Source organism: Protopterus annectens, chromosome 7.part1, assembly GCF_019279795.1.
Source record: "Protopterus annectens isolate FY-2018-M chromosome 7.part1, PAN1.0, whole genome shotgun sequence".
NCBI lineage: Eukaryota > Metazoa > Chordata > Ceratodontiformes > Protopteridae > Protopterus > Protopterus annectens.
The window spans coordinates 88,539,287-88,564,459 of NC_056740.1; the positions used below are offsets into that span (position 1 = coordinate 88,539,287).

The following is a 25,173-nucleotide window of genomic DNA, read 5'->3' on the forward strand; positions in this document are numbered from 1 at the left end:
TATCAATTTATACATTTCTCTGTCTCACTAGACTGAATTTGTTTTTCATTTCTTTTTCACTAAAACTCAAAAAGATGGCCACTCTGGTGGTGGAGAGGGATAAAGCCCTTACTATGGCCCAGTCACCTTTGGTTTGATTAGCGGCTCGGAGAAACAAGGGAGGAATCACGTGGCTATTCAGAGGGGAATATGTGGGTGTTCCCTGCAGCAATCTGGGGGTAGAGGGATGAGGGGTGGAGGATGGGGGCACTGCATTCAGAGAGGGTAGCTTAAGGACAGACAGATAGTGGGCATGGCTAAGCTGCCTTGGAGGCTGGGAGAAACACTATGTCCCCACCACACATCTGCCCCTCCAAGTCACTACATAACAGCACTGGGGGTTAACAGTTAGGGCATAACAGAAAGAACCCTGGTGGAAAGGTGATGTACAAGACCCCAAAGACACCCTTGCGTTCCGTAACTGTCCTCAATAAAAAACAGCAACAGTCTGGGGAGGAGGATCAGGAGCAGTTGGTAGACCTGGCATGGATGTGGGGCACTGGGAAGGAAGACCAATAGATGATGGAAGGGACTGAAAACCAATTTAAAAAAAAACAAAAAAAACAAAAACAAAAAGAGGCAGCAAAAGTAAACAAATAAAAATCAAAGTTGCACACCTGTAAATGACAGTTACAAATGTTCATAAAGAAACAGCTTTGCCAACCAGTTAACATTATCATGGAGTTTCCATGCGAAGTTCTGACACAATTCTGTAAAATCACCACCTAGCCACTCTTACTTGCTATTTTTGATAAGATAAGATGACATGACTAGGTTTCTCCATTCATATCAATGGCACTCAGTTTTTATTCTCTATACCTTTACAACTATCAAATCAAAATGCATGAAAAATGCTATGGATTCTGCAACTATGGCTCAAAAGCACACATGTCAATAATGTCAGTTATTAAAAGTACAAACATTTGGCCCAGCTAAGAATTCAGTGAAGAACTTTTTTCTAAAAGTGCAAGACAGCAGTAATAATGAACGCAAACAATGGCTTCTTTAAGAGAACGTACCATAAGAGGAAGTCCTAGTGGTAAGTGCTGAAGCCGAGCGGGGCCAGGATAATGAGCAAGAGGGTGCAAATGACTGGTGGTATATGGAGCTGCAGTCATTCCAGCTTCAAAAGTCATCTCCCTGTACAAGGTAAAAGGCACAGATCAACAAAAGGAAAAAAGGTACTAAAAATTTTGTTCTAATCAAAAACTAGTCTGCTGATCCTGCAAAGTCAAAAAAATCAGAATAGCACGATCTGCAGCATTCAAATGATGTTTTACTAAAACTTACAAAATCTACCTGTTTTTACCTGGGAAACCTGACTGGGCAAAACCTCTTCTCAGTGAAACTCCAGAGACAAAAGTTCCAAATTACATACAGTACAATGAGAAAGTATTTGCTCCCTTCCTAATTTCTTATTTTTTTACATGTTTGTCACACTTAAATGTTTCAGATCAAACAAATGTAAATATTAGACAAAGATAACACAAGTAAACACAAAATGCAGTTTTTAAGTGATAATTTTATTTATTAAGGAAAAAAATTATCCAATCCTACATGGCCTTATGTGAAAAAGTAATTGCTCCCTAAACCTAACAACTGGTTGTGCCACCCTTAGCAGCAACAACTGCAATCAAGTGTTTGCGATAACTGGCAATGAGTCTTTCACATCGCTGTTGGGGAATTTTGGCCCACTCTTATTTGCAGAATTGTTTTAATTCAGCCATACTGGAGGGTTTCTGAGCATGAACCACCTCTTTAAGGTCATGCTACAGCATCTCAATTGGATTCAAGTCCGGATTTTGACTACGTCACTCCAAAACCTCCATTTTGTTTTTTTAAGCCATTCAAAGGTGAACTTGCTGGTGAGATTTGGATCATTGTCCTGCTGCAGAACCCAAGTGTGCTTCAGCTTTAGGTCATGAACTGATGGCCGGATATTCTCCTTCAGGATTTTTTGGTAGAGAGCAACATTCACGGCTCCATCAATCACAGCAAGTAATCCAGGTCCAGAAGCAGCCCCAGACCATCGCACTACCACCACGTTTGACTGTTGGCATGATGTTCTTTTTCTGAAATGCTGTGTTACTTTTACGCCAGATGTAACGGGACGCACACCTCCCAAAAAGTTAAACTTTTGTTTCGTCAGTCCACAGAATATTTTCCCAAGTCTTGGGGAACATCAAGATGTTTTTTGGCAAAAGTGAGACGAGCCTTTATGTTCTTTTTGGTCTGCAGTGGTTTTCGCCTTGGAACTCTGCCATGCATGCCATTTTTTGGCCAGTCTCTTTCTTATGGTTGAGTCATGAATATTGACCTTAACTGAGGCAAGTGAGGCCTGCAGTTCTTTAGCTGCTGTTCTGGGTTCTTTTGTGACCTCTTGGATGAGTTGTCACTGTGCTTTTGGGGTACTTTTTGTAGGCCGGCCACTCCTGGGAAGGTTCACCACTGTTCTAAGTTTTCTCCATATGTGGATAACGGCTCTCACCATGGTTTGTTGGAGTCCCAAAGCTTTAGAAATGGCTTTGTAACATTTTTCAGACTGACAGATGTCAATTACTTTGTCTCTCATCTGTTTTGGAATTTCTTTAGCTCGAGGCATGATGTCTTCCTTTTTGGGATCTTTTGGCCTACTTAACTTTGTCTGACAGGTTCTACTTAAGTGGTTTCTTGATTCAACAGGTCTGGCAGTAATCAGGCCTGGGTGTGGCTAGAGAAACTGAACTCAGCTTTCCCAAAAATGTGATTAACCACAGTTACTTCATGATTAAACAAGGGGGGGCAATTACTTTTTCACATAGGGCCATGTAGGTTTGGATATTTTTTCCTTAAATAAAATTATCACTTATAAACTGCATTGTGTGTTTAACTTGGGTTATTTTTGTCTAATATTTATCTAATATTTAAATTTGTTTGATTATCTGAAACATTTAAGTGTTACAAACATGCAAAAAAATAAGAAATCAGGAAGGGGGCAAATACTTTTTCATTGCACTGTATATGTATGTACAGCCAGCTAGCTTGAGGCAATAAAATGAAAGGTTTAACAATTGAGTATAAATGTAACTTTACAGGTAATCACATATGCTGCGAGAGAGAATAGTTGTGTAAAATCTTACCATAACCATAGATGTCTTTCTCCTCCATGTTGCAGTATTCCAAACTCTTGGGTTATCCTCTGCTAGCTACCCGAACATCTGGCCAGTATACAAAAAGCTTCTAGTCACTCCTAGGTATGTGGGACGTCTGACGTTAGCTGAGGGCGCGTGGGCCATAAAAGTGACGTCTGCATGCACCTTTGCTCAGAACTGAGCACCCCAGTGACTCCAATCCCAGGATAGCTGTACAAGTCCTGTGTCATCCAAGAAGGGATAGTTTTAATTGCAAAGTGGGGTAAGGAGAGAGGGAATGAATATTGCAATATGGAAGAGAAGGACATAGTACAGTTTTGTACCTACCATAAATGTAGATGTCCGATAGATATGCAACTGCAGTCATAACATATGGGTTGTCCTGCCTCAGGCAGCCCTCGGTCGGCCGGATTCCAAAGTCTGGGTCCGGCGTCGGCCGGAGTCGCCTCCTCTCCGACGGCAGAACGGCTGGAGTATAAAGGCATCGGCCGACGCCATCTTCTTCAGTGTTTCTTGCCCCAGATGCCAGGTGCCCTCCTAGGAAGGCTAAATTTGGTGAATGGATAAACAATTCCAGACATGCACAACAGTAATAAACAGATACACCATAGGAGATACCCCAGCTAATAGGAATAGGGGTAGTGGACCCATAAAGAAAGTTGCAGAGGGGTAGGAGGGTGGGAAAATCCGACTGCAGTTGCATATCTATCGGACATCTACATTTATGGTAGGTACAAAACTGTACTATGCCCTTCAAGAATGCAACTGCAGTCATAACATATGGGTTGAATACCATAGCCAAGCTGGGGGTGGATGGAACTAAGAAAGGGATGGTGTAGCTAAAATGCCCTGCAGGAGTGCCGAAGCAAAGCCTGCTCGGGATCTGGAGTATAAGGGCAGGTTGTAGTGCTTGGTAAATGTATGCACGGAGCTCCATGTAGCAGCCTCTGGAATGTCCTTTGTAGCCACTCCTCTTAGGAAAGCTGTGGATGTGGCTATAGCTCTGGTGGAATGTGGCCTAATATTGGCTGGCACACCTTTTCCATGGAAAGAATAGCAGAATCTGATGCAGTGTCCAATCCATTTTGAAATTGTTTGTTTGGAGATTGCTTTTCCTTGTACTCCAGCAGCATAGGCTACAAACAGTTGGTCAGACTTTCTGGTGGCCTTAGTTCTGTCCAAGTAGTAGCGTAGTTGCCTGTTTATGTCCAAAGTATGCAGCAGTTTTTCCCCCCTGTTTTGCGGATTGGGGAAAAAAGTAGGCAGGTGAATAGCTTGATTTAGAGACACCCTGGAAATTACTTTTGGCATGAATGTAGGATTGGTTCTTAGAGAAATTCTGTCCTGACGAAAAATGAGGAAGGGAGGTACTGCCATGAGTGCCTGTATCTCCGAGACTCTTCTTGCAGATGTGACTGCCAATAGAAAAAACGTTTTCCATGATAGAAATTGCATTTCTGAAGTTGCTGCTGGCTCAAAAGGAGGAAGAGTTAATTTTTCCAAAACGAAATTGAGGTCCCATGCAGGTACTGGCTGTTTTCTGGGAGGTTTGATATTCTTTATCCCCCTTAGGAACTGTCTTAGCAAAGGATGTGAAAACACTGGTGGATCACAATTGTATTTTGCTGAGATTGCTGAGGCGTGAATCTTTATAGAAGAATATGAGAGTCCAGTATGAAACATTTCTGCCAAGTATTCCAATATGTGAGGTATACTCAGTAATGTTGTATCCTGACCCCTGATGGCATTCCAGATGCTGAATCTCTTCCACTTGGCTGAATAGGTTTTTCTGGTGGAAGGTCTGCGTGCTTCCAGTAAGATCTCTTGAACTTTTTTGGAAAGAGAGATAGCGGAAGGAGTCATGGTAACCTCCAGGCTGTCAGATGCAATGTTTTCAGGTTTTGGTGGACAGTCCTGTAATTGTGTTGTGTGAGAAGCAGGGGCCATAGGGGCAGAGGCCACGGTTTGGTCCGAGTTATGCTCAACAGCAATGGGTACCAGTGTTGCCTTGGCCAGTCTGGAGCTATCAAAATGCCTGTTGGTTGTTCTGCTTTGATCTTCAGTATCATCTTGGTCAGCAGAGGTAGAGGAGGGAATGCATAAACTTTTAGGGAATTCCAGCTGAAGGAGAGAGCATCCGTTTTCCAGGCTAGAGGATGGTGGGTCCTTGTGCAGAACTTTTGCAGGTGATGATTCATGTGAGAAGCAAAGAGATCTACGTCCGGTCTTCCCCATGTCTTTGTTATTTGTGAGAAAATGTGAGGATGCAGCATCCATTCGTGTGGATCCAAGAAATTTCTGCTCAGCTTGTCCGCCAGTACATTGTCCTTGCCTGGCACAAACTGGGATTGCAAATGTATCTTCAGGCTCAGGGATTTTTCCCAGAGAATCATTGTTAGTCTGCAGAGGGGATAAGAATGAGTGCCTCCCTGCTTGTTTATATACCACATGACAGTGGTGTTGTCTGTCCTTATTAGCAAATGTCTCTGTTGTAGTGATTTTTCGAAAGTTTCGATTGCATGTATCACTGCCAACATCTCTTTTTGGTTTATGTGCAGATGTCTTTCCCTTGGTGTCCATAGACCTTGAATGCATCTGCCCTCCATGTGCGCCCCCCATCCATGATCTGAGGCGTCTGTTGTAATCATTTGACCTGCTTGAGGTCTGTTGAAAGACGTGCCTTCGTTTAACTGACTTGCTTGAGCCCACCACAAAAATTCTTTTTGCAGACATGGAATGAGTGGGATTACGTCCTCTAGGCTTTGGCTGTGTTGGGACCATAAGCTTTTTAAGTACCATTTCAGCTTTCTCATATGAAGTCTTGCCAAAGGTATCAGAAGAATGCAAGATGCCATGAACCCCAGGGCCTGCAGGATTTTCCTTGCAGTCAGCTGGGAGAGCTTTGCTAAGCCTTTGAAATACCCTCTGGTAACTGCTGTTGTTTTTCCTCTGTGAGGTAGGCCATTTGAGTTTCTGTGTCCAGTTTGGCTCCTAGAAAAATAATCTGTTGGGATGGCAGTAGTCTTGATTTCTGAATGTTGACTGTGTATCCCAAGGCCTGCAGTAGTTGAATGACATAGTCCAAGTTTGCTATTAAGGTTTGTTTGTTGTCTGCTTGTATGAGGCAGTCGTCCAGGTAGGGGTATACTTGAATCCCCTGGAGTCTGCAGTGTGCCACTACTGATGCCAGGCATTTCGTGAACACTCTGGGCGCAGTAGACAAGCCAAACGGCAATGCTGAGAATTGATAATGCTCTGTCCCTGCAAGAAATCTGAGGTATCTTCTGCAGCTTTGTCTGATTGGGACATGCAGGTATGCCTCCTTGAGGTCCAGAGTGACCAGCCAAGACCCCTTGCCCAGCATGGGAAGGAGTTGCTGCAACGTCAGCATTTTGAACCTTGGCACAATGAGAAAAGTACGAGTAGACAAGTCCAGTATAGGCCTCCATTTGTTTTCTTTTCTTGGAACAAGGAACAGTCTTGAATAAAATCCCTGGCCTTGTTCCTGAGGAGGAACCCTTTCTATTGCTTTTATACTTAACAGCTTTGAAACTTGAGTGAGTGCCTCTGCCCTTTGATGATGTGGCAGGTTTGGCATGCCTTGTCTTATTGGTAAAGTATGGAAGTGGAATCTGTAACCCTTGTCTATTAAATCCAGAATCCAGTTGTCCTTGGTTAAGATATGCCAGTTTTTTGAGAATAAGGATAATTTTCCGCCCAAAGGTGCTTCTCTTTGAGCCTTTGTAGGCGGTATGAAAGTCAAGTCATTGTGATTGTCCTTGTGGTGCAGCTAGGCTGCCTGCGCCACTTCTTTGATTTGGAGGTTGCCATTGGCGGCCCCTGTAGGATCCTCGGTATTGCCCTCTACCTCGGGCATGCCTGCTTTTTTCCCTTTGAAACTTGTCAGAGTCTGGGAAGGACCAATTCTTTGAAGGCCAGTTTCTGCTGAATCTGGGTGGCTGAACCTGGAGGAAATCCTTGACTGTCTGTACTGACTTAGCTTTTTCCTCAATGGATTTCAACACATCTTGTGCATTAGCACCAAAAAGCTTCTGTTTTTCCAGAGGTGCATCAAGTAACTTTACTTTAACATGGTCTGGCAATGGCTGATCTTTTAACCAAGCATGTCTATGTATCACAGCCCCAGTCATAGCTGCCCTACATGAAGCCTCCAATGCATCATAACCACACTGAAGAAAATGATTGTTAACCTGCTGAGTGTTATGTATATGATCCTGCAATGCTTTTCTATCAATAGGCTCAGGAGAGACTAGCTTTTTCTGTAAATCATCCAGTAAAAAATCCTGGTACTGAAACATATGAAAAAGGCAGTTAATAGACCTCATGGCTAGGGTGGTAGAGGTATAAACTTTTTTACCCCATCTCTCCAGGGACCTAGCTTCCCTATCCGCTGGCAGTGGATTCTTGGCAGTGGAAGTAGCCACTCCCTTGGGGCCCTGTGAAATAGTTTCTAGATCCACAGAGTGGGCCTTAAAGAGGTGTTTGTGAGTGTCAGGGACCCTATAATATCTGTCTGGCTTGACAGGAGCAGGGGGGAGAGAATCAGGGTTAGCACTGGAGTCAGAGAAAACATCATCCAAAACATCCATAACTGGAGGAATAGCTAGAGGTCTGTGCTGGGGAAGCTTGAGGAAGGTACATAGCCTTTTCCTGGAATCAGAGAATTCCTGACCCTGCCATTTAAAATGTTCCCTCATAGAGTGCAGGACTTCACCAAACGAGAAATCCTCTGGTGGGGAAGCAGAGGGAATTGATTCCTCAGCATCAGAGTCCTCATAGGCCTGGAAGGATTCTTCTTGGGTATCTGAAAGCTCAGAATCCCCAGAGGCTTCATATGAAGAGAGGTTGTCAGCCTGCTCAGTTCTGGGCCTTTTCTCTGCAGGTGGCTGAGAACCTCTGTCTGGGTGAGGCTGAGACCCCCTGATAAGAGAAATAAGATCTGCAGCAAGAGACATGATCTGTTTATCAGAAGAAGGGGCCTGAGCAGCAGGTTTAGGATGGGCCTTGGCCTGGCTGGCGGCCTTAGCACGTGCAAAGGCCTTGATGGACATGGATACAGGAGGCCTTGCAGCCCCACGTGCAGGAGTAACCTTGTCTACAGGAATGGTGTCGGGTAGATCCAGAATTTCAGTTTCCGGAGGAAAATCAACAACCGGCACCGGAGAGGTCTCCGAGACCGAAGGACGTGTTAACGCTGTGTCGTCAGCCTGGAGCGGTTGAATTACCGCTTCTGAAGGGACCGAAGCACTAGCGGAGGGTTATGGAGCTGCATCGGTGGTGGACGCGGGCCGAGGATGTCGGTCCCGGTCCTTTCGTTTTTTGGTAGATTGAGTTGTCGGTAGATCCGACGGCATGATATACGCGAAAGATTCACCGAAAAAGTCTTCGGCAAATTCTGCCTGGCGCCTGAGAGTGCGCTTATTAAAGCAAGCACAGGCAGCACAGGCCGAGACGTCGTGGTCTGGGCCCAGGCAAGGAAGGCAGTAAGAATGGAAGTCCTTATGAGGTATTTGTTTACCACAAGACAAACAATTATTAACTTTCTCAATTTGTTCTGACATCGGCTGAGGCAAGAAAAAATGTTCCCCAACGGGGTACTTCGCTTTTAGATGACTTCGGTACTGAAAACACAGGAGCTGACCGACCGGCACTTGCGAACTGCTTCTGCTTCGGGCACCGCGCGGCAAGAAAGACTGAAGATGGCATCGGCCGATGCCTTTATACTCCAGCCGTTCTGACGTTGGAGAGGAGGCGACTCCGGCCGATGCCGGACCCAGACTTTGGAATCCGGCCGACCGAGGGCTGCATGAGGCAGGACAACCCATATGTTATGACTGCAGTTGCATTCTTGAAGGACATCTATGGTTATGGCAAGATTTTACACAAGTATTCTATGTCCTTCTTTTCTCATGCTGCAGTACTCCAAACCCTTGGATGATTACCAAAAAAAGGGAAGAAGGTGGGGGGGGGGTGGTGGCATAAAACTGTTTTCTATAAAACCATGCAGGATTGCCCTAGCAAATCCCACTCTAGATCTGGAGATATGACTCAGCCTGTAGTGCTTAGACAAGGTAGGGACATATGTCCATGCAGCTGCCTCTAGAGTGGAAGCAGTATCCAGTCCTGTAAAGAAGGTTCCAGATGAAACCATAGCTCTAGATGAGTGGGCCTTAATTTCTGAATTTAGACTGTTTTCTATGGTAGGTGTAGCAAAAGGATATAGCCCTAGAAATCCAGGCAGAAATTGTCCGTTTTATCACCGCTTTCTCCAGAGCCGTGGGGTGAAAGGAGACAAAAAAATTGCTCTGATTTCCTATTGGAATTGGTCTTGTCAAGATAAAATCTAAGCTGTCTGTGAACATCAAGGGAATACAAGATTCTCTCACTGTTTTCTGGAGATGTGGGAAAAATGTGGGCAGGTGAATACCTTGGTTTAAGGACAGCTCATTGACCACCTTGGGCATGAAGGAGTGACTGGTCCTCAGGGTTACTCTATCCTTGTGGAAGAGAATAAAGGGAGGAAGTTACCATGAAGGCCTGGAGCTCTCACATTCTTCTGGCTGATGTCAAGGCCACCAGGAGTACAGTCTTCTAAGTACAGTGATTCAGGGACGCTTTGGATGCTGCTTCAAAAGGAGCAACTGTGTGCTTCTCTAAAAATTACTTAAGTTGCCATGGAGGTGGCCTCCTGGGGGCCTGAGATGTAGTATTCCCTTTAAGAATGACTTTGCAGGAAGACAAATGGAAGAGGAGGTTGAAGAGGCAGACAAGCTGAAAGAGCAGCAAGGTGGGCCTTAACAGAGGAATATGCCAGCCCTGTTTACAAGAGTACACAGATAGGACAGTACTAAGGGGACCACACCTTGCAGTGGGCCCAGCTGTCTTTGGAGACACCACATGGAGAATCTTTTCCACTTAGACAAATAAGATCTCCTAGTATTAGTTTTCCTGGACTCCTGCAAGACTGATAGCACAACCTCAGTGTAAAGGTGTCTGTAAGGGATCAAGATTCGATCACCCACAGAGCTGGGTTCAGAGTTTCCAGGTGGGGATGGATTAGGGATCCCTTGTCCTGTCTGAGAAGGTCCACTCTGTGAGGTAACCTGCGATGATTCCCCCTGGCTAAATGCAGGAGGTGGAACCAATGCTGTCTTGGTCAAAAGGGAGTCACCAACAAGATTTTTGGTTTGTCCTGTTGGATTTTCAATAGGACGTTTTGAAGGAGTGGGAAGGGAGAAACATCTCCTTCCATGATATTGAAAAGGCGTCCACTGCCCTCACTAGGGGACTGGGTAGTCTGATACAAAATAGTGGTAGTTGTCTGTTCAGAGGGGTGGCAAACAATCTATTTGTGGTGTACCCCACTTGTGGACAATGTCCAGGAATAAATCCCTGTGAAACATCTATTTGAGGGATTTTGACATGGACCCACTCAGAGATTCTGCCCGAGTGTTCTGTGCTGAAGGGATATAAACAGCAGTTCTCAGGCTTGGAGTGCAAGTCTGCATAGCAAGTAGGACCCCCCCCCCCTCAGTTTGTTCACATACCATAAAACTGTAGTGTCGTCCACGAACAATTTCAGGGGTCCTTGTTTTAGGATATGTAGAAAAGCTCTCAAGGCAAATAAGATTGCTCTCATGTCCCCGATGTTGATGTGCTCCCACCTGAAGGTGTCTGACTAGGTACCCTGCAATTTCAGGCTGCCTAAAGCAGCTCCCCAACCCAGACCTGAGGCATCTGTGTACATCTCCTGAACTGGGGAAAGGGTTCTAAGGGAAGTCCTGGGTTGAGTGTGATTTGCTCCAACCACCAGATGATCTCCTGTCTCAGGCAGGGAAGGAAGGGAATGTTTAAGTCCAACGGATGTGAATGTTGGGTATATGCTAATCTCAGGTACCACTGCAATTGTCTCACGTGGAGTCTTGCCAATGGCAGCGCTGGGATAGTGGAAGCCATATGACCCAGTATTCTGAGATACTGTCTGGCTGTCATAACAGTGGCGTGGAGGATAGAGAACAGAACTGCTTTAGGTTTTCCACCTTTAGGGGTGGAAGGAATGCTCTCGTGACATCTGTCCTTATTCTGCATCCCAAGAAAACCTGGTCCTGGGAGGGAATCAGGTTGGACTTGGGGTAATTGTTGCTGAATCCTAGTGCTTGCAGGAATGAGATAACTTTGTGCAGTTGGTGGTGTAGGGATCTGGAACATTCTGCCTGTATCAGGAGGTCATTCAGGTATGGAAATATCTGAATCCCTTGGACCCTGAAATAAGCAGCAACTGGAGTCAGATACTTGGTAAATACCCTTGGAGCCATAGAGAGTCCAAAGGGCAAGGCAGAGAACTGAAAATGCAAGGAACCCACAGAAAAAAAGTACTGTTGTGTAAATTTTTACCATCCTTTAGATGTCCTCCTCTTCTATATGCTGCTGTATTCATAACACAAGGGAGTCCGCCTCTGGTCGACTCTCATACGTCCAGTCATTTTACAAAAGATAGATGCTACTGCTACGGTGCGTCGTGACGCCCCGTGTCACTCTCTGTGGACATCGGCCATAAACAGACTGGTACAAAATCGACGTCAGCATACACCTTATTCAGAACCGAATGCCGCCGGAATCGGTGACTACAGAATGGGTACTTGGGCGTCAGGCAAGAGCAAGGGGGAAGGCTGGGTGGAAAACTATACAGCAGCAGCATATAGAGTGGATATAAAAGCGTAAACACCCCTGTTAAAATGCCAGGGTTTTGTGATATAAAAAAATGAGACCACAATAAATAATTTCAAAAAACTTTTCACACCCTTAATGTGACCTATAACCTGTACAATTCAATTGAAAAACAAATCTGTTATGGGAAAAAATATAAAAAAATAAAAAACATACAATAAGATGGTTGCATAAGTGTGCACACCCTTAAACTAATACTTTGTTGAAGCACCTTTTGATTTAAATTACAACATTCAATCTTCTTGGGTAGGAGCCTATCAGCATGGCACATCTTGATTTGGCAATATTTGCCCACTATTCCTTGCAAAAGCGATCCAAATCTGTCAGATTGCAAGGGCATCTCTTGTGCACAGCCCTCTTCAGGTCACCCCACAGATTTTCTATTGGATTTAGGTCTGGGCTCTGACTGGGCCATTCCAAAACGTTCATTTTCTTCTGGTGAAGCCATTCTTTTGTTGATTTGGATGTATGCTTGGGGGCATTGTCATGTTGAAAGATGAAATTCCTCTTCATCTTCAGCTTTCTAGCAGATGCCTGAAGGTTTTGGGCAAAAAGTGACTGGTATTTGGAACTGTTCCTAATTCCCTCCACCTTGACTAAAGCCCCAGTTCCAGCTGAAGAAAAACATCCCCCATAGCATGATACTGCCACTACCATGCTTCACTGTTGGGATGGTGTTCTTTTGGTGATGCAAAATGGGGTTTTTTATGCCAAATGCACCTTTTGGAATTGTGGCCAAAAGTTCAACCTTGGTCTCATCAGACCATAACACATTTTCCCACATGCTTTTGGGAGACTATGTATTATTTTGCAAATTTTAGCTGGGTCTGGATGTTTTTCTGTTTAAGAAAAGGCTTCTGTCTTGCAACCGTACCCCATAGTCCAGACATATGGAGAATACAGGAGATTGTTGTCACATGTAGTACACAACCAGTACCTGCCAGAAATTCCTGCAGCTCCTTCAGTGTTGCTATAGGTCTCTTGGCAGCCTCCCTGACCAGTTTTCATCTGGTCTTTTCATCAGTTTTAGAGGAAGTCCAGTTCTTTGCAACGTCACTGTTCTCCCATATTTTCTCCACTTTTTGATGACGGTCTTCACTGTGTTCCATGGTATATCCAATGCTATGGACATTTTTTGTACCCTCCTCCTGACTGATACCTTTCAACAATGAGATCCCTTTGATGCTTTGTAAGCTACCATGGCTTTTGCTGTAGCAGGCAAATGAGTAAATGTCAGGAAAATCCTACTAGGACAACTGAACTTTATTTGGGATTAATCAGAATCTCTTTAATTGATAGTTGGTGTGTACCCAAGAAGACTGAATGTTGTAATTAAATCAAAAGGTGTTTCAACAAAGTATCAATTTAAGGGTGTGGACACTTGTGCAACCAGGGTATTGTACGTTTTTTATTTTTTATACTTTTTCCCCTAACATATTTGTTTGTTTTTCAATTGAATTAAAGGTGGGAAAGGTTTTGAAATCATTTATTGTGGTTTCATTTTTTTTTATATCACAAAAACCTGGCATTTTAACAGGGGTGTGCACACTTTTTATATTCACTGTAGAAGAAGAGGACATCTAAAGTTATGATAAGAGCTTAAACAATACTATGTCCTTCTATTCATACGCTGCTGTATTCATAACACAAGGGAGAGTCCAAAAGGTCCTGCATTAAGAACTGGGTGGAGGAACAGAAGCACTTTCCACAAACTCAAAGGATGGCTCTGGCAAACCCTGCTCTGGCCCTAGACAATGGCTTTTGTAGTGTTTGGTAAAGGTATGGATAGAGGACCATGTAGCTGCTTCTAAAATGGCAGTTGTATCCAGACCCTTGAAAAAGGCTCCAGAGAAGGACATTGCCCTAGTGAAGTGCGCCTTTACTGGGAAGTATAGCCAAAGGTGATAGTTTTGGATAACCAAGAGGATATGGTTTGCTTGGAAACAGGGCATCCCAGGGCTCTTGTGTGGGAAGACACAAAAAGCCTGTCTGATTTAAGAAAGGGTTTGGTCTTGGCCATATAGAATCCAAGTTGTCTGTGAACATCGAGTATATAGTATCCTTTGAGTCGGGTTTTGGGATGAAGTGAAGAAAGTGGTTAGACTGACGGCCTGATTCAGCGAGGGGAGAGGTCATCGACTACTTTGGGCACAAAGGTAGGGTTGGTGCGCAAACACACCCTGTCTTTGTTGGTGCGCAAACACCCTGTCTTTATGGAAAACAGTAAAGGGATGGGCAGGTCATAAGGGCTTGTAGTTCTGAGGCCCTTCTGGCTGAAATAATGGCCACCAAGAGTAGGGTTTTCCATGTACAATGCTGGACAGAACAGTCTTTGGCTTGCTCAAAGGGTGGCAGTCTCACTTTCTCCAGTACTAAGTTAAGATCCCGGGGGGGGGGCTTCCTTGGGGAATTCTGAGGTGCAGAACCACTTTTAGGAAAAGTTTAATTTCCAACCTAGATGTCAAAGGAGGGGGAAGAGGCAGGCATGTTGAAATGGGTCTTGATGGAGGCATAGGATTAGTCCAGACTTTATTCACATAGGTAAGACAGGACCACTGGGGGTTCTACTACAAGTGGTTGTAAGTTGCGTTTATGATACCAGGCAGAAAATCTCTTCCACTACGAAAAGTATGATTTTCTGGCCTCCTGCAAAACCTGAAGCATGACCTCTGTGTAAAGATGTCTGAAGGGAATCAGTGCCTATCACCCACAGTGCAAGGCTCAGAGTGGACAGCTGTGGGTGGATGAGTGTTCCCCTCTCCTGTGTGAGCAGGTCCATCTGTTGGGGTAACTTGTGGTGATTGCCCTTGGCTAGATGCATAGTAGGGGGAACCAGTGCTTCCTTGGCCAATAGAGAGTCACTAACAAGATCTGAGGTTGTTCTTCCTGAATTTTCAGCAGAACATTCTGTATGAGAGGGAAGGGGGGAATGCATAAGCGTACAGCCCCTTCCTAGGGAATGGGAGAGCATCCACCCTCCATGCTTCATGGTGTGGAATCCTGAGGCAGTAGGTTGGAAGATGTCTGTTCATGGAGGAGGCAAACAGATCCACATCTGGAATACCCCATCAATGAACCAGGTCCAGAAACATCTCGGTTTAGCATCCATTCATGAAACAGAGTCATGGTCTTGCTTAGATTATCTGCCATCCCATTGTCTGCTCAGTGAATGTAGACAGCATGGATGCTGACTTGCCTGTCCAGGGTGATTTTCCATGCCTGCATCGCTAACCTGCACAGGAGATAGGACCTTGCCCCCCCAGTTGATGTACCACATTATCGTGTTATTGTCTGCATACCATCTCAGCATACCTGGAAGATAATCCTTGAAAATTTGTAGGGCTAATATCAGGGCTTTCAGTTCCTTGATACTGATGTGCTCTTTCTGTTGAGAGAGGGTCCATGAGTTTCTCAATCTCCATTCTTGTACGGTTGCCCCCCCCCCCCAACCTGTGTCTGAGGCGTCTGTGAAGAGGTCTTGTTTGCAGGGCAGGGGTAGGCCAGGGATGGCGTTTATCTGAGCTATCCACCAGTTCAGTTCCCTGTAAAGACATGGGAGCACTGGAATCATGCACTCTAGACGGTGCAGCTGTTGTTTCCAGATTGTTCTCAAGTACCACTGGAACTTTCTCATGTGATGTTTTGCCAGGGGAGATACGGGGATGGTGGAGGCCATGAATCCCAGGAGCCTGAGAAACTCCGTGGCTGATACGGCTTTTAGAGGGAGCAATTCCTTGAAGTAAGTAGTGAGGGTCCTGCACCCCAGGAACACATGATCCTGAAGAAGGAATCAGGATGATTTTTTGAGGTTTGCAGTGAATCCCAGACTTCTCAAGAGGGAGATGGTGATCTAGATGTTGCAGAAGCAAAGGAACTGACGGGGCCTGGATCAGGATATTGTCTAGGTAGATTATCTTTGTCTTGGCAAAGGCCAAGAATGGTGCCAGACATCTTGTAAACACTCCTGGGGGCCACAGAGAGACCAAATGGCAAATCACAGAACTGAAAGTGTGCAGAACTCTTCAGGAAATTCCTCCCCTTCTCAGTGGATGGACTGGAATGTGTAAGTAGGCATCTTTTATATCCAAGGATACTAAGAAGGCCTGGGGTAGGATGAGGGGAGCAGGGTAGAAAGAGTGAGCATGCGAAGAAGGAACTTGAAAGAAGGTGTTGAGATGGGACAAATCCAAGACTGGTCTCCATGGGCCTTCTTTTCTGGGAACTAAGAACATTGTGGGGTAGAATCCCTTTCCCCTTGCATGTTCAGGGACTTCTTGAATGGCTACTTCATCTATAGGTTCCTGAAGAACTGAGGGGAAGGAAGGCAGCTGTTCTCGAGGGTGTTGAGCAATGCATCTGTGAGTAGGTTTAGTCTTCGAACTCATGAAGTATCCTTGTTTTATTACAGACAGGACCCAAGAGTCCTGTGATTCCAAGCAGGTAGGGAGAGGGAGAGACGCATGGAAAGTGGGATGTTTGGATCCAGTGTCTGGTAGTCAGAGGCTATTAGACTTACCTTGAAAGCTGTTGTTAAGAAGTAAGATGCAGTCGATGCCAATGAGGAGATGAAAAGCAAACCCAAACAATGCTTATAGCACTAAAACCAATTCAAACAAGGAGCCACCACACATTTCTTCTGTAAAACCGCTTTATTGACCTAGGTTTCGTCCATACGAACTTCCTCAAAATACATAATATTGCTTCAACACAAGGCTTTTATATGATTTAAAGTAATAAATAATTACTTAATTGATATAATTAACTTTCAATAATGGATTCTTAAAAGGGAAATGTTTCAAGACAACACATTTCATACTATTAGAACCCAAAATAACAACCATATATATATATAAGCCTATTGCTTGATGTAAAGTATATATGCACACTAATTTATAAAATGTCAACAACTTATACTAAACTACTAAATTACTTGTATAAAACTAATTAACATAATCAACTACACTAATACATAAAACAGACCCTACTTATACTATACTTATATTTACATATTTATGCTAAAAAACTATCTTATATCTGTGTGTATAATGTGTACATAAAATTATTACACATAATATTGCATATAACTATTATATTATATAGTAAAAATTGTAACAGTTTGATGAAATTCATCTGTACAATATATATGTTACTTAAATTCTAAATAAAATAATACAGCATAAATAATTATATAGATTGAGCATATATTTTAAAAAAACTACTAACAAATATTACTATAAGTATCCTATTATATGTGATTTTGTTATATACATTCTCCACCATTTAACACTAAACTCAAAATTGATATAATATAGATTTTGACATAAGTTAAACCATGTATATAGTACATAAATATAATTGATGTGTATATGTGTTATTATTTTATATATATATATATATATATATATATATATATATATATAACACATAACTATTTCCCATAGACTCTATTCAATTTCAATAATGGCATAATAGTCAAATATTTATTTATACCTGGTGGGTTACATGAATTCAGACGTATTTGCCATTTCAATTCCTCCATGTCTAAATGGTATATTGTTGTCTTCCCTTGCAAATCATATTTAACTTGATCAATGACCATAAATTTAAATTTATGGTCATTGTTTTCAAATATATGTCTTGCTAAAGCATTAGTACTTTTTTGATGTCGTATATCCAAAAGATGTTCTTTGATTCGTTCTCTGAATTGTCTTTTTGTTTTCCCTATATAGAAGGCTTTACATTGTTGACACAAAGCCATATAAACTACATTTGATGTTAAACAATTGTAATGCCCATTTATCCTGATTTTACAACCATTAATTGTTATTTCTGTATCTGAGCAATATATGTAACTACATATAGTGCATGTTCCACATTTAAAATTGCCTTTGCTTCTGTTACTATGTATATTACTATTTCCTTTATTCTCTAAGATATTTTTGAAAGATGGACTCTTTTTGTATACAAATTTTATTTGACCATGAAAAAGCTGTCTCCAAATTTTTTCATTCATAAAGAATCCCCAATTTTTTCTAATTATATTCTCTATTTCTTTGAAACAATCATTATAATTGATAATATACAATGGAACATTATTATAGTGATCTTTCTCTATTATTCCTTTACTATCCAATGTTGTGTTATTTATAGAACCAGTTTTTAATATTGCAGTACAAGTTCCATTTTGTCTCTTATTTATTATTTCATTGTATATTCCAACACAAAACTGTTCTGGATATCCTCTATTTGTAAATAGTTGCATAATATATTTCAATTCTTCTATAAAACCTTGTTCTTCACTTACCATTCTGGCTGCCCTGACCATCTGCCCTTTGATTATAGCTTTTTTCTGATGGTCAGGGTGCCAGCTATTAAAATGCAAATATGCATTAGAAAAAGTGGGTTTTCTATGTATTTTAGTTTTTAAGTTGTTAGTTTCTTTATTGTATACTATATCTATATCCAGAAAGGTGATTTTTTCTTCATGGACATATGTAAATCTTAAAAATCTTATTGTAGTATTTATATATTCAAAAAAAGTTTCCAACATGTCTTTTTCATGGTCCCAAATAATAAAGATATCATCTAAATATCTAGTATACATTATGAGATGTTTACGAAAATTTGTCTGAAACAAATAGTTGTATTCCCAATAACTCATTATAAGATTTGCATACATGGGGGCACATGGTGCCCCCATAGCTACTCCATGTATTTGTTGGTAATAACTTCCTTCAAAGTATATAAAATTATTCTTTAATACAATGTCCATCAAATTTATTAAAGTATTAATCTTATCTTGTTCGTATAAATGTGTCTCAAACAATTGTTCTTCAAGCCATATAAGGCCAATATCATGTGGAATTGTTGTGAAAAGATTTACGACATCAATTGTTACAAAAGTATATTCTTTTTTCATATTTATCTCTTTTAGTTTACTCAAAAAGTCCCATGAATCTCTTGTTATATATGTAAAGCATTTCATACTTTCTTTGAAGAAATAATCCAAATAATGACTTATATTACATGTTACACTTCTATTTCCATCTACTATAGGTCTAAATTCTAAATTATTGAGGCCTTTATGTATTTTTGGTATTCCAAAAATACCACTGATTACTGGATGTTCATTTTGTAAGTATTCATGTTCATCTTCAGTAATTTCCCCCTGGTATAGCATATCGTCCAGTAATACTTCTATTCTTTTAAAGGCTATATTCACTTGGTTCTTACTTATATGAGTGTATCACTTAGTAACATATTAGTCATGTAAGAACTATAATCACTATAGTCTAGTATTACTATGCCATTACCTTTATCTGGCCTCATAATTCTTAATTGCAAATCATTGCTGATGTCATTAAGTAATTGTTCTTCCTTTTGACTCGTATTTGAATGTTTATTATTCTTATATTTTTTGTAAAACATTCTTACGTCATATTCAGTTCTTTTTTCAAAATTCGCTATTTCTTCATTCATTGGTGGATTGAATAAACTAGATTTTGTAAATCTCTTATGTTGTTGCCTTTGATTATCAATTTTGTTATGAAAAAATGATTTTAAATTCAATTTACGTGAAAACAACTTTAGGTCCAATATAGTGTCTACTACATTGCCTTTTTTACAAGGAATAAAATTAAATCCTTTAGAAAACAAATTAGCATGTTCCACAGTAATATTCTTTGAAGAATAATTGTATACTTTGAAATCCTGTTGTGTGTTTGTCACTATATTAGGGTTACTTAAAGAAACGTAATCATTGACATCAGGTACTAAGCTTGCATTAAATTGTGTAGTTATATTTATAGGTTGCAATTCTATACAATTCTGATTATTAACTACATAACTGTCTGGATTACAATCTATATAAAAATTAACTACATTACAACAATTTTATTCACTTTCATATTCATATATTTGTTTATCATCACTTGTAGAATAAACATTATTTTTTCTTTTATTAAACTCATTTCCATTAACCTCATATATGCTCAAATCGAATAATGCATCATTAGTTGTATTATCATGACTATCTAGTTTATGCCCAGATGTAATAGAACTATTACTATTGTACAATTCAAATGCAATATTTTTATCAATTGTTGGTTCAACTACATAATTCAAACTACTAAAACAAGACACCAAATTTATGTCTTTGTCTCCATATTCAACAGAACTGATACTATTATGCATTGCACATACAATGTCAGTATCAAGTATTAATTCAACTTCAGTATTTAAATTACTTAAAAAAGGCGCCAATTTAGTACAATTATCTACATGTACAACGGAATCAATACATTTGTTTGTGCAGGTCGTACTCACATTATAAATGTCTTTATCAAGTCCTTGTTGCCGTTGACTATGAAAAAAATCAACCAATTTGTTGACCTTTTTGTTAGTACCCGTCTGTACCAGTACGGCCGGCACTACATTTTCCGTTTCCTCCCTACTGTGTATTGTCCCAAAAAAGTCTGTTTCGGTTTAGCGCCCTTTTTATCAAATTCGTGTTGGTTGCTGTACTCATTTTGGTTCTTCAGCCGATTAGAACGCCTGACGCCTTCTTCCGTACTGTCCTCTCCCTCATTACGGGTATTCTCATCATCTCCTTCATACGGCGGATTGACGTCATCTACAACCGCCGAAAAATGCTCTGCGTGTTGGTTACCATGGTGTTGACCCTTTGAACTGCCAGATTTAGGATATGCTTGTTGTTGTGCATATCTTTGTATATCACGTTGGATTTTGGCATTTTTCTTTTTAAACAAGATGTCACAACTATTAGTAACGTCAGAAATAATATGTGTATACTGGTCATATGTGTGTTCAAAAAGAAGATCTTTAGAAATGTTTTGATTTAATTCATCTAGTTGAATTAACAGTTCTTTAATTTTTACGCTATTGTATTTGACCATAATTTCCATCAGCCGGATACCACAGTTATCAAACAAAGCATGTAGGTCTTGTAACATGCTATCATTATGTTCACAGCCATTGGGGTATCTCCAAAGCCGTAAACCTTTTGGAATGATTCCTAACTCTATATTACGTGTTAGGTAACTGTTCTCCAATTGTGTCCGTTTAAGTTAAAACAATTTTGTCTCAAAAGATTTTAACATTTCTTTCATGGGTTTCGATTCAGGCACCACTTCTACTGATGGTCGTTGTGAAGTGTTGCCATTGTGAAAGTTAAATGCAGCAATTTTCCAACCAGTAATATCTCTAGCAGTTTTTTCTTTGATATTGATATCAGGTTTACCTTGCGTTGTAGCACTGGGTGGCGTAGGTTGTGTAAGGGGTAAGCCCAAGCTTTCCCCTGTTTGCATTAAGTCTACCGCTTCTCTGGTTAGTATCTGTTGAATAAGAACCGAATGTTCTTTTAAAGTTTCATTTATTTGCTGTAACATACTCCCGACATCCACCGAACCACTCTCACTCGCCATGAAAACTAGTAACCGAAAAATGCAGCAAACCTGTTGTTAAGAAGCAAGATGCAGTCGATGCCAATGAGGAGATGAAAAGCAAACCCAAACAATGCTTATAGCACTAAAACCAATTCAAACAAGGAGCCACCACACGTTTCTTCTGTAAAACCACTTTATTGACCTAGGTTTCGTCCACACGAACTTCCTCAGAAGACATAATATTGCTTCAACACAAGGCTTTTATATGATTTAAAGTAATAAATAATTACTTAATTGATATAATTCACTTTCAATAATGGATTCCTAAAAGGGAAATGTTTCAAGACAACACATTTCATACTATTAGAACCCAATATAACAACCATATATATATAAGCCTATTGCTTGATGTAAAGTATATATGCACACTAATTTATAAAATGTCAACAACTTATACTAAACTACTAAATTACTTGTATAAAATTAATTAACATAATCAACTACACTAATACATAAAACAGACCCTACTTATACTATACTTATATTTACATATTTATGCTAAAAAACTATCTTATATCTGTGTGTATAATGTGTACATAAAATTATTACACATAATATTGCATATAACTATTATATTATATTGTAAAAATTGTAACAGTTTGATGAAATTCATCTGTACAATAGATATGTTACTTAAATTCTAAATAAAATAATACAGCATAAATAATTAAATAGATTGAGCATATATTTTAAAAAACTACTAACAAATATTACTATAAGTATCCTATTATATGTGATTTTGTTATATACATTCTCCACCATTTAACACTAAACTCAAAATTGATATAATATAGATTTTGACATAAGTTAAACCATGTATATAGTACATAAATATAATTGATGATGTGTTATTATTTTATATATATATATATATAACACATAACTATTTCCCATAGACTCTATTCAATTTCAATAATGGCATAATAGTCAAATATTCATTTATACCTGGTGGGTTACATGAATTCAGACGTATTTGCCATTTCAATTCCTCCATGTCTAAATGGTATATTGTTGTCTTCCCTTGCAAATCATATTTAATGGCTACTTCATCTATAGGTTCCTGAAGAACTGAGGGGAAGGAAGGCAGCTGTTCTCGAGGGTGTTGAGCAATGCATCTGTGAGTAGGTTTAGTCTTCGAACTCATGAAGTATCCTTGTTTTATTACAGACAGGACCCAAGAGTCCTGTGATTCCAAGCAGGTAGGGAGAGGGAGAGACGCATGGAAAGTGGGATGTTTGGATCCAGTGTCTGGTAGTCAGAGGCTATTAGACTTACCTTGAAAGCTGTTTGGTGGCAGGAGTAGAGGGAGCAGGTCTGGCTGAGACCAGTTTCACGGAGCCCTTCTTGCTTTTGGCTGGCAACTGTCTGGCAGGCCTTCTTACAAAGGAGGTTTTGGTTGGGTAATTTCTTCGGAAGTGTGGGATCGGAGACACAAAAAGTACAGTTGTGTACACTTACCATAAATGTAGATGTTCGAGTGTATTCACTGTTGCAGTCTTCACACGTGGGTTACCTGCCTGCAGGTAGCCCTCAGTCGGCCCGAATACCAGAGTCTCGGGATTTCTGTGTTGAATGCTGTCACCTCTTCCATGATGTCAGGGGTATAAAACATGCAGCCGATGCCATTACATCAGTTTTTCTTGCCCAAGATGTCAGGAGCCCCCCAAATAGGAAGCAATTACATGGTGTGGAACAACTCCAGTAAATACAATTTCCATAAGATATGGCCAAAAAGAGGGCAAGTGGAAAGAATAGAAAAGACAGGGGGGGCAGGAGGGAGGATAATCAGGACTGCAACAGTGAATACACTCAACATCTACATTTATGGTAAGTGTACACAACTGTACTATGTTCTTCGTGTTTCACTATTGCAGTCATCACACTTGAGTTGATTCCCAAATCTGAGGAAGGGTGGAGGCAGTCAAGAAGTATTGGGACTTTCTAGCAGGCCCTGTAAGACAGCTTTGGCAAATCCAGCTCAGGATTTAGAGAAAATAGGTAAGTGATAATGCTTGGTGAAGGTGTGCACAGAACTCCAGACTGCAGCTTCCAGGGACTCCCCTGAGGAATGCTGTACAGCTTGAGGTAGCCCTAGTGGAATGAGTTCTGATAGACTGTGGGGTAGGTTTTCCATGGTGTTTGTAGTAGAAAAGGATGCGGTGTGCTATCCATTTGGAAATGGTTTGCTATGAAATGGCCTTGCCCTCTGCCCCTGTAGTGAAGCTGACTAGCAGCTGGTCAGATTTTCTGAAAGGTTTAGTTCTGTCAAGGTAGAACCTCAGCTGTCTGTGCATGTCCAAGGAGTGCAGAATCCTTTCCCCTTTATTCTGAGGATTAGGAAAAAGGGTTGGTAAATGGATGGATTGGTAAATGGATGGATTGGTTTAATGCCACAATGGATACCACCTTAGGCAAAAATACCTGCCCGCATGGAAAATAATGAAGGTTTCCACAATCATTAGTGCCTGTAACTTAGTCTTCTTGTTGAAGTGATGGCCAGTAGTAAGGCTATTTTCCAAGAGAGGAATTTTAATTCTGCTGTAGCAGCAGGCTAGAAAGGAAGAAGCCTGAGCTTCTCTACTACTAAGAGAAGGTCCCAGGCAGGGGTGGGAGCTCTTATCGGAGGCCTTAAATTGTTAGCTCCTCTCAGGAACTATTTCATGAGAGGGTGAGAAAATAGAGGTGGTTCAGTATTGTAGTGAGGTGAGATGGCAGAGGCATGAATTTTAAGTGATGAGACGGATAGGCCTTTGTGGAGTAGGTCTGCTAGGTAATCTAGGATTTGAAGTAAGGATGGCACAGATGTGTCCTTTCCTTGAGACTGGCTCCAAGAACAATATCTTTTCCACTTTTCTGAATAGGATTTCCAAGTACTAGGTCTTCTGGCCTCAAGAATGACATGCAGCAACTGTTTGCTGAGGGTTGCTGGGGGTGTACTCAGGGGATAAGCCAGGCTGCAAGGTTCAGGGTTTGCAGCTATGGATGCAAAATCTGTCCTTCCTGCTGGGACAGCGGGGGGGGTGGGTCTGATGTAGGTGCCAGGTTGGCACTGATGTCAGACTGCGTAGGAGTGGGTACCAGTGCTGACGTGGTCAGTCTGGGGCAATAAGGATTGTCCTTGGCCTGTCCTGTTTGATCTTGAGTAGTAATTTCGAGAGGGGGGGAAAGGCATACATTGAAGAGGTTTTCCCATGTAAAGGATAGGGCATCCACTTTCCACGCTTGGTTGTGGGGGTTTCTGGTGCAACATTTGCTCAACTGATGGTTTTGAGGGGAGGTAAAGAGGTCCACCTCTAGAGTCCCCAAACTGTGGATCAGAAGTTTAAACGAGTTGGGTTCCAGCTTCCACTCGTGAAGGTCCAGTAGATTTCTGTTTAAGTCATTTGCCAGTGAATTTTGTTTGCCTGGCAGGAATTGAGCTTGCAGGTGCACTTGGTTGCTCAGGGCTGTGTTTCACAGGGCCATGGCTAACATGCAGAGAGGGTAGGAATGAGTTCCTCCCTGCTTTTTATGTACCACATAACTGTGGTGGTTGTCTGTCTTTATCAGGAGCTGTCCTGGAAGGATAAAGTATTTGAAGGCTGTCAGAACATTCTGTACAGCTAACATTTCTTTTTGATTGATATGCATAGGAATTTGTTCTGGGCTCCATTTGTCATGAAAGCATTTGCCTGCCATGTGAGGCCCCCATGCATTTATTTTATTTTATTTTACATTTGTTTACCGGGCTAGTCTAACTGGATACATGTCCATTTTCAGTAGAGGCCAGGGGAGATAAGCTCCTAGGAAAG

General features: G+C 41.3%; 1 protein-coding gene across 1 annotated transcript in view; it reads right to left on the reverse strand.

Moving 5' to 3' along the window:
- RNF111 (ring finger protein 111) overlaps positions 1-25,173 on the reverse strand; it is a gene marked incomplete in the record, with an annotated part of 1,207,185 nt that overhangs the window by 418,741 nt on the left and 763,271 nt on the right. Inside the window, 1 exon segment of the mRNA XM_044078570.1 lies at positions 1,059-1,179. Coding sequence (XP_043934505.1) covers positions 1,059-1,179 — 121 coding nt within the window.